The sequence below is a fragment of the Echeneis naucrates genome, chromosome 16 (assembly GCF_900963305.1).
Source record: "Echeneis naucrates chromosome 16, fEcheNa1.1, whole genome shotgun sequence".
In the NCBI taxonomy this organism is placed as follows: Eukaryota; Metazoa; Chordata; class Actinopteri; order Carangiformes; family Echeneidae; genus Echeneis; species Echeneis naucrates.
The window spans coordinates 14,615,129-14,626,046 of NC_042526.1; the positions used below are offsets into that span (position 1 = coordinate 14,615,129).

General features: G+C 42.2%; 1 protein-coding gene across 1 annotated transcript; it reads left to right on the top strand.

The window, feature by feature from the left end:
• The first annotated feature begins 2,707 nt into the window (after positions 1-2,707).
• On the top strand, positions 2,708-8,100 carry pgghg (protein-glucosylgalactosylhydroxylysine glucosidase). Its single transcript, XM_029523105.1, has 13 exons — positions 2,708-3,539; positions 3,628-3,838; positions 3,930-4,365; positions 4,442-4,561; positions 4,766-4,897; positions 4,964-5,075; positions 5,370-5,442; positions 5,521-5,657; positions 5,744-5,877; positions 6,181-6,276; positions 6,674-6,771; positions 6,876-7,099; positions 7,589-8,100. Exons 1-13 carry the CDS (start codon positions 3,296-3,298, stop codon positions 7,639-7,641), a joined length of 2,070 nt encoding a protein of 689 aa, XP_029378965.1. The 5' UTR covers positions 2,708-3,295; the 3' UTR covers positions 7,642-8,100.
• Positions 8,101-10,918: the final 2,818 nt, after the last annotated feature.

A 10,918-nucleotide genomic window follows, 5' to 3' on the forward strand; every position in this document is an offset into this window, starting at 1 on the left:
CTAATAAAAAAGTGTTTGTAGCAACTGCCTGATTATTACAGTATATACTTAGTATAAAGGCCATTTTGGATGGCAAAAAGATGCTTCTGCATAATGTGTTGTCTGGTTTTGACCAAGTTAGCCCTTATTTTAGCTATTCATGAGAAAGAGGTGGCTTCAGGCCAACGATAAATGGATGAATTACAGGTCTTTCTGATGAGGTTCATGTCTCATGTGTAGTTTTTATTTTTCAAGTTATCATAGTATCGTGTTATTCTGAGCTGCAGGAATGAAGAGAGGCAAGGAATCAACACTTTCATGATCCATGTCGGACTGAAGAGTTTAAGTGAACTTTAAGATTATTTTGTGTAACGTTCAGAAACCACACTGGGTTGTTTCCCATGTGTTAAGCAAGCAGAACGTTTCAGGAACGTCTGCAAACATAACCTGAATGTTCAGGAGACGTAATGATGGCGCTGAGCAGCTATACGTGAAAAACGGAGGAACGTGTCCTCATACTCTCCTGGTTTACCTGAGGGGGCGTTCACCATGAGTCCCAGATGAGGTTAGCTATGTAGGTAGTTATGATAAAGTAGGAAGTGGGCACAATATCTACTGCTCCTCATTTTCTCTTTATTGATTTAAGCCCCCCCCCTCACAGACCTACAGATCATGAGTCTGCTTTCCAGGTATCTGATTGGTCAGTAGTTGAGTTCAGTAAAGGTTGCCATGGTGATTTACTATGGTCACATGTGAATCACCTTTGAAGGACTGGGAACCTGGAGTTAAACCTGAAGTGACAGCAGTGATAATCTAACGATAATCTAAAATCCTGCTCCAGAAAACATGCCTGGTGGTTTATCTTTCCCTGTGTCGTCCACTGTCTGGTGGAATCGACCCTGTGTACAGTGTGAGAGTCTGTGCTCTGGCAGCAGGATGTCCCACATCACCGGGGAGAAGAAGACGAACTGAACAGCCGTAACAGATGTCTTTACAGTGTGACTGTAACATCCATCAACCAACATCTACTGCTGCTCTGAGTGACAACACACAGACACGTGAGCGAAGCAGTGTGGTCCTGTGGTCTTTGGAGATGCCATCCATTTGCACCAAACTGAAGTTAACAGCAGGCGTCCATCTGTTTGTCCCATCTGAGAGCAGAGAGATGGACCACTGTCCTGCAAGGGAGAAGCACTGACAACAAGCTGAGCTCCTAATAAGGAAGGGCAGGCCGGCCGAGGCTGTCTCTCTGTAAATATCCCTCAGGTCTGAGAAAGACAGAGGAAGGAGCTGGGGAGGAAGAGGGAAGCGGATGGATTTCGGCCTTATATGGACAAAGCATAGCTTTTCCCAGGGTTTGTGGCTCTGACCCCCTGGCAAGGAGCCAGAGGCTGCACAAACAGCTCCTCAGCACCACCAAGAGGGGCGATCAGTGCAGTGGAGGTGAAACGTGCCTTCAATATTTACAGCTGGCTTTCCAGAAACACTTAAAACAAATTAGAAATAACGTGAGGACACAGCTAATCTCTTCAATCTGGACTTTTCAACTCCACCAGGCTTCAGGTTTTTTGTCTGGCATTTACTGCAGTAACTTCACTGGTTGGAATTATTAATATGCAGCTCACTACAACAAAAAACGATTTGAGGAAATCTTTGCATTTCTGCCTTGTCTCTGATTTAAACTTAGGTGTAACATTTCAGGTGATGCTATGCAAACATGAACGGTGGTGTTGTATTGCACATGAGACAGATAAAATGTTATTGCAGCTATTCACCTGACCACAGAAGATACAGTTTTTACAGCTACAGCGGATGGGTGTGTGTTCAGGGTACTGGATCCACCTTCTTTCACGAGGTGCTTTATCTTATTTCCATAAAAGCATTTATTTGGTCATTTTTACTCTCCTCTACTTATTAATTAAACTCTAATAAATGGGAACAGCCGATATATTTCAAGGAGTGGGAGAAGAGAGATGGGAAATGACACGCCAGAAAGATCCAAGGCTGAATGCAAGATTTTTAGAGGTCTCCTCATATTGAATTGAAAAATATTAACAGTAGTGGTCATGTGCTGCATTTTCTAACAATGAATTTGAAGCTGTACTGATGGTCTCAGTAAGGAGATGGAAGTCCTGTAACAATAGTAAACCATTAGTTATATTTATTTCTATAGTACGTCTTTTTTTCAAAGGTTACAATGTTCAGACAATAAAGCCCAACCAGAGAATTTGTATGCATTGTAAATAATAGTAAAAATGTGTTTAGTTTCATGATATAAAATAGATATCACTCAAATACCGACTCTGTTTTACTGATTTACTGACCTACTCATTGTTGGTGCAAACATTCTTGGTCCTGGCTCTCTCAAATTTTCATGTACATTTGTTTTCAGAAACGTAAAATAACATATTATCAAGCAAGATGAGCAAATATACGGAGTGACTGGTTAATAAAAGAGAGATGAGGTGACTGAGTTTGGAAAGAGTGACGTGGCGCTGCAGAGAAGAGATGGCGAAAATGTAAACGCTATTATTATTTATTTTTTTTTATTAATCTTCAGAACTTTTTCTGAAAGTTGGATTTCACACTGTTGTCGCAGGTGTTGGCAGGTGTGCAGCCGGGACCCTGCTGGTTCCGTTGACTCCATGCCATGTTTTTCAGCAGGCCGAGGGCCAGCTCCAGGTTTTCAATGGGGCACAAAGCTGCAGGGCTTCTTCCTGCTGCTGTAGTACTCCGCTAAGTTGGACCCACTTTGTCAGCAAGATTTCACTTCTTTGCAATGACAAGATATGGGCTTCACAAGGAGCTAGGGCTCCTGTGCTGAGTTTCACAGGTTACATTTAAAGAGCAAGCGGCTCCGGAAAGCTGTCGAGGGGCCTCTGCAGAGTTTTCTTTCACTTTGGTTTTTCCAGCATTCCTCTTTGTTTGCAAAAACAGATGCTGCTTCCCGCTCACGTGAGAAGTGAAACATTTCCAGCGTATTTTAAGGGAGTTGTGCAACAGCTCCGTCTGATTCTTAGAGATGTGTGTGTGTTTTTTTTTTCTGAGGAGTTCTTTCAATGATTGCTGAAGACATTTGTTGGGTTTATGTTTGAGTTCTTGCACGTTATTTCTTTTTCATCTCAGGAGGAATTTGGGACATGTCACGTGATGCAAAAGTGTCAAAGTATGTTTGCATGCGTACAGTCAAAATTCAGTTGATGAGTTAAATAAATATCCGCTGATCTGAAGAAACCCCGCAACCCTCTAATCGACTCCTGACTGTGCTGGAAATAAGATCTGGGTTTGACTGACGTTTTCCAATCACCTCCTCGCCATGTCCTGTGAGTCGGACCCATACATCTTCTCCACTGACACTCTACCCAGTGACCTCCGCTTCCTCCCTCCGCTGGCCAACGGGCTTCTCGGCTGGAGGGTGTACAACAACACCATGCACATGGGCGGTGTGTATAATGGAGAGGGTGGACGTTGTCACCGAGCAGATGTCCCCTGTCCTCTGGCTGTTAAAGTGGAGACGGATGAACCTGCCCAGCACGCCTACAGTCTGGACACGCACAAAGGTAATCTCGAGTGGTCGGTCGCCAAAACCCGCATTGTTGCCGATGGGTGAAGAATTTTTACTGCAGATTGTCTCATTTTCTCGTGCAGGCATTTTTACACACACTCTGAAGTCAGCTAGTGTGGCAGCCTCACAGACTTTGTACTCGCACCGGTACTACGCCAACCTGATGGTGATGGAAATTTTGTTGGAGCGGCAGGTCACATCACAGGAGCCAATTACTGTCAGGATGGTCAGTTCGTTCACGCCTCATAGCAAAGATATTGTTTTTGAGCCTGGTCCTGAATACAAAGGAGGGAGGTACTGTCAACAAAACAGGGGTAAAATCATTTCTTTTTGCTGTATGGTACAAGTTTGCTCTTGCATGTGATCCACTTCCTCTCTCCCTCAGCCACATTCAAGGACATACGACCACTGCGGAGTTCCCTGGTGGCTCCTGTCCCACAGTGCACCTCCTGTGGACCCCCATACCTTTGAATCTGACACTGGCTCCAGAACACAGCCAGGCTCGTTGGGGCTTCATCCTGGTTGCAGCCAATAGCTTAGAGTCTGCTGAGGCCAATTATGACGAGGGCTTGAATCTGATTGCAACTGGTAACCTGCGGCCATCTCACGAGAAGGCCTGGAAAGAGCTGTGGCTGCAGAGCAAAGTGGAAGTGACGGGGTCGGAGAACCTCAGCAAGGCTCTAATTGGCTGTATGTTCTACCTCCTCAGCGCCTTCCCCTCCTTACATGACACCTCCAGATCCTTTGGTGGAGTCAGTCCAGGCGGACTCTCGAATGGTGGTGATGGTCAGGACTACTGGGGCCACGTGTTCTGGGACCAGGTGAGGCTGGCGAAGGTTTCTTTTCTTTGGTTGTATGATAATTATATCAGACAGTGACTTCACCTTCTTTTGTCAGGACATCTGGATGTATCCCGGGATAGCTCTTTTCTATCCCAAGTTAGCCAGAGCAGTCCTGGAGTACAGAGTGGGGACTATAGATGGCGCAAAAGACAATGCCCAAAAGCAGGGCTTTCAGGTACGACCATCAGAGCCAGTCTGCCTTCACTGACACCCCCTATTTATGTAAGTGCAGAAATATGTAGAGAGCAAAACGTGACAGCGGACAGCAGTTCGGTGTCACATTGACTCAGCATTAAAAAATAATATCAAACCATACGACTTATTTGCTGGAAAGGATGATCCCTTGAAATCTTGTGAATAAACAATTATATCTTTACAGGGACTGAAGTTCCCATGGGAGAGCGCTGTGTCAGGGAGGGAGGTGTGTCCAGAGGATATTTATGGACAGCAAGAGATTCACATCAATGGAGACGTGACCCTGGCCTTCCAGCACTATCTCTACCTCACTGAGGTATACTCTTCCATCCTAACTCCTCCTCCTCCTGTGTGAGGGTGCTAACTGAGCTCTTTGTTGCAGGATCTGTCCATGTTCAGGGAAGGGCGGGGCAGCGAGGTGATATACGGTGTGGCTGATTACTGGGTTTCCAGAGTATCTTGGAGCCCTGAAGACCAGAAGTATCATCTCATAGGTAATTTCCTTTTTTTTTTTTTAGGGAAAATGGACCAATATATTTACAGAAAAAATACAGCTTGGCCCCTCAATGTTGTGGAATTTTTTAATGTCAAGACTTTTTAAAAGATGTATCTCACTTTATTTTATTCTTGATGTAATGTTGGTATTCCTTTTTGTATTTCTATTTTATGAATAACTTTCCACATTTGGATGGCTAAAGAGATCACATAACTGTATTATATGTTTGTAATTGTTAGTGTATGGCACAATGAATACAATATGATGAGACATTTTGATTTTTGCCTTTTAGGTGTCATGCCACCTGATGAGTATTACTACAATGTCAACAACTCTGTGTACACAAACACAGTAGCCAAATTCAGGTACCAGTATTTGAACATTTCCCTGCATTGCAAATGAACTTGTGAACACGAATAACACAAAAAGTTTCTCTATCTCAGCCTCCAGTTCGCTGTAGAGTTGGCTGATATTCTCCAACACCCTGCACCAAAGGAGTGGAAAGATGTGGCCGAACACATCAAGATACCGTTTGACCAAGAATCCCAGTACCATCCTGAGTTTGATGGCTACATTAAAAGTATATTTAATGCACCTTATTAACCAGCATAAGAAATATGACGTAGTTCTGAGATGATATCAGACTCTTGTTTGGACCTCTGGCAGATCAGCCAGTGAAACAAGCAGACACGGTGATGTTGGGCTATCCGCTTGGATTGGCAATGTCTCCGGAGGTCCGAAGAAATGATCTGAAAGCGTATGAGCCAGTAACAGACCCTCGTGGTCCAGCAATGACATGGGTAAGACACACAGTGTTTATGGTGAGCAAACAAAGCACTTAAAGTGCTTAAGTAATATACAACTTAAAAAATATTCTTATGTCGTGCTATGCTTTACCAGTTTGAGCTAATCATTGTTCCATAACTGACACCTCTAACTTTTGCTCCTTAGTGTCACAAGTAAACACACTTAATTTACAGCATGATGCTTGCAGACTATAATAACTTGACTTTAATTGAGTTTACTGATGAAGCTAATTTAGGCTGTTAAGCTTTGGACTTCAAAATCATTAAGTAGTTGCTGCTACTTCTTTCCTCTGTCAGGGAATGTTTGCTATCGGCTGGCTGGAGCTGGGGGAGTCTGAGAAAGCCCAACGTTTACTTGAGAAATGCTTTAGCAACATCCAAGGACCATTCCAGGTGCTGTTAGGACTTCCCTCATCTGCATTAATCCCATTTACCAGAAAAAAATGAGTCTGTGATAGCTCAACATTTAAAGTCTGTTAAAACTTGTGTTCAGAATGTCTTTAGTCCCTGACCTCCAAAATATTCAACCCTTAGCCGGAAATCTTTGGACTAATATTTGATTCAAATGTAACCATTGAGGACCACAGGAGCTGTCCTGTCCTGCTTCCTTCAAAAATATAACCCTCACGCAATATGATTTAGAAAATATCCCTGAAATCATTTTTTTCATATTTGCTCTTTCAGTTAAACTCTAATTCTAATTTATGTCCTGCTCTGACACGACAATTTCATGTACAATATGAATATATGATGATGATGATTATTATTACTGTATTACCTGTCCTCACAGGTATGGAGTGAATCATCAGATGGTTCTGGTGCAGTAAACTTCCTCACAGGAATGGGAGGATTCCTCCAAGCTGTGCTGTTTGGTTATACTGGTTTCAGGTTAGTCAATAATCCTTCCACTGCACAGCGGACAAACCCGTCAGTGTGTATACAGTGATACAAAGTTTGACAGTGTGTGTGTGTGTGTGTGTGTTTTTCTGTAGGGTTCAGAAGGAATGCTTGGCCTTTTCCCCACTCCTCCCCAGTGACATTTCTGAGCTCTGCATCCGTGGTGTGAACTACCTGGGCAACCAGATGGACTGGCTGCTGAGGAGAGATGAAGTTTGCATCATACTGAGAGAGTGGGCAAACACCGATGGCACTGCTAACGCCTACAATCTACAGGTTGTTTTGAAGGCATCAGGAACTAAATACCCTCTCACACCAGGTAAACACAGGCCACGCTATACAATGACAGTTACCTAGTTCAGTTTCTTAAAACAATATTTCTTTTTTTGGACATAAATGATGTGGAACAACAGATTTCACCCCCTGGACTCTAGCTCAAGAAAGGAGAACTAAACCATAATACAGTAAAATCAAGAGACAAATCAGCCATTAAAAATATGTACTCCATTCGTTGGGGCTGTGTGCATTTCTTTTCACAATCAACTAATGAGTAACTGTAAAAAAATATTAGTGAAAATGATGATTAGCTTCTAAAGCCCCAAGAGGAGATTTTCAGTTTGCTTTATTTTATCTGGCTAACAGGCCAAAACCTCATAATGGATGAATGTACTACTGTATCAATGAAAATGATGTAGCATGTATTTTCTGTGGATTATTATGTTGCACAAAGTATTGTAGGCAGATTTGTACATAGGTGACATAATATTGATGCAATACCTGATTTATTCATAGACGTCTATATTTCCAGGGAAACCAGTGACTTTTCCTCGAGAGCCAGGATGTGTTCGAAAACTGGCTTAGGCATCTTCCGGCTGACCTCTCTGCCATAGGAGCCCCGACCCTCTTAATCTTCCCGTTTTTGTATATTCAAATGTATTGTCTATCTATGTTACAGTTTAAAATTCACTTGACTAGTCAAGTGAATTTATGCATTTAAATGAAGAAAGGCAACATGACTTCCAGTTCTTATACATCATGGAACAAGATCATGCAGCATAAATGCGCTCACTCTACATATTTCTGAGAAAGTGGTTTGTTTTATAATTCATAACACCATGGCCTGTAAACTGTTCTTGCAAATTATTTACATGATTTAGATGCATTATGAAAAACGACATATTTTCAATTAAATAACCTAAAGCCTTTGTCTCCATTGTTTCTGTAGGTATGGTTGTTTCAGATGCACTTTAAAAATACACACAATAGGTAGAAAAAAGTGCTACAAAGACAGAAAACAGGCATTACTCTGCTCACTTCAGGGAGTATGCTCATATTTTCTGTTTTGGCTGTGTTTTCTCACTTACTTCTAAAAATAAAATTATTAGATGCTGCTCATTAGTGATGGGTCAAACATTGCTGAAGTGTTGGTGCGTGCATCCCCGTCAGAAAAATCTAGTGACCGATTCAGCTTGCATGTCATGTTGCAGCCAACTTGTGTTTACACGGACCAAAGGTTGAGAGGAGACTGTGGCATTGGTTGTGGATACATTTTTTTTGGCTTGCCATAACCTAAATTCTCCAAGTCTGGGATCACTTTGATCTAATAAGGCTAAATGAGGTAAGTGTTTTTCCCTTCCTGTTGATACTGGTGCTCAGTTTGCATCTGAGCTAATAAATTCTTTCAAATTCCTTTTTGAAGAACTCATTTCTATTGTTTCTTTCACATGAATTAACTTTTAACTTTATTTGCAGGTATAATGTCTCCGCTCCAAAGAGCTGTCTTACCTACACAGGAGCACTTCATTAATGCTGAGACAACGCTGCATGAAAATGACGAAGGCAAATTCTCCAGTGATGAATTCAGGTATGTTGAAAATCACACTAAAGCTTTGAAACTTTAATTTTGATAAGAATTAATACCTAATATTAAAGGCATTCCACTCCATGTTAACTAACATAAATTTCCCTCTTGGGCTCCAAGATTCTAGACAGCAAGCAGCTGATCAGGAGTGAATATGATCATTGAAGACTATCAGCCACTTGGCATTGAAGATCAGGGGTTCAGAGAGCTGCTTCACCTCTTTGGGCCTTCATGTTCTTTCACAGACATGGTGAGCAAGAAATATGAGGAGGAAAAGTAGAGGACCAAAAGAGAAATTCAGAGTGCAGTTGCATCTTTAAACATGGAGACATACCTGGCTGTAACTTGGCTCTACATTGACCCAAATCAAACAGTGCCGGGAGTGCAACATTTCCTTGCAAAAAAGGTTTTAGCTAATAAAGTAAGATGTCTGGTCACGGATGCAGAAACAAAATGACAGCATCTGCCAGAATTCCACAAATTAGGCACACTATTTGCATTGCACATTCCCTAAATTAAATAATAAAAAAGTCATGCGTTCAAATAGCCACAATCACAGTTATACGGAACAAAACGGCAAGTAGTTTCATATTTCAGATCAAGCACCATGGCTTAAGAGAAGCTACCTCAAGTGCAGCAGCAGATTAGAAAACCACTGCTGAAACTCACAAGGAGCCAACATGACAGAAGAGCAAATACTACACACTGGCTAGAATCAGTGACCAAAAGGAGACAGTGTAGGTTTCTGTAGCGTCCTTAAAAACAGAAAGCACTCCACTTACTGCTGAAGACCATGAAATCATAGAGGAAACCCTCAGTGTGCTTGCTCCTTTCAATCTAGCAACAGTAGAGGTGTCTCTGGTTTCAAGGTCATACCCGTGCTAAAGATGCTGCACCATGCATTTCAGCACACTGGCTCTAAAGCAGTCACACACATGGCAACACAATTCATTGAAAACCTCAAAAGAAGAGTCACAGATTCTTTGTGCATTCTAGCATCAGCTAGTGTGATGACACTTGCAACCCTGCTGGGCTCCAGATACAAAAGCCTTGGCTTGCTAAATTCATCTAAAGCCAACGATGGAGTAAAACGTCTAAAAGCAGAATGTCCTGCTGAAATGAAGATCCTTGAGCCTAACTGCTGTGGGAAGAACATTGGAAGAATAACAGCATGGACCTTCATCACAACATTTACCATCAGCATCCCGGTCAGGTATGTCATTCTGTTTATTTGTAAGGTTATTTTTTTTTTTGCAAGTCATGTCATTTGCAGTAAATAACCAAAACATAAGTATTGTATTGTGGCAGCAGCTGGATATGGACGTTTTGGAAAGCAGAAGGAATTGCAGTGCAGATGCCATAATTAAAGTCCAGCGATATCTTTCGGAAAGCAGCATATCCAGAGCACAGGATCCTTTGGACTCCCGGCAGAATCAAGCACACACTTATTCACGCCTCTACAATTTAACTTTTGAAGTTTTTATGTGCTCCCACCTTGTCTGTACCTTGTGAAAAAGTTTTTCTAAAAGCAAGCGAACTGGTCTCAAAGAGGCGGAATTGCCTCAGCCCCAACATGCTACAAAAACTTCTTTCTAAACAAAAATGTCTAAACCTGTCCTTCTGGCCACAAGCACTCCCACTTTCACAAACACTTTAATTTTGTGAACAACTCTAACAAAACTTTCACTTTGATTTCATATTTTTCAGTTACTTCCTTGCAAAAAAGATTTCTGTAAATTCTGACATTCTGAAAATTCTAAAATTTGGACATATTAGTCACTCTTTATTTTGGCTATATTCAAATAAGCTGCAATATATACATTTCTCTTTCGCTCAGTTAGGGCTTTATTATCAGCTGGTTGTGTCAGCAGGACCACTGATCACATGTTTCACGTGTCCACATGCTTCAGCCTCCACACTCTTTACCTTGTTACCCGTGATGATGTTTTTTTAATTCCAGCAGATGTCGCTATCAGCCGACACACCACACAGGGTCAACACATTTTAGGGAAAGGCGCCACACACACCAGGAGGTGTCATCTACCCATCAGCACTGCTCACGTGTGGCCGGATGGAAACACTGCACAGTGCTGGCTGGGACACCACTGTCTTCAAAGATCTCACAGCTCTGATTTTCTGGATAAAGACACCGATCTTCCATCTGCAGAAAAACTGTCAACACGTTTACATTTACTTCCAGAAGACACGAGCCACAGTTTGAGGTTTTATCAGGAGGAGGCGGAGGAAGAGACTGCCTCATCCGGGTCATATGAGGGG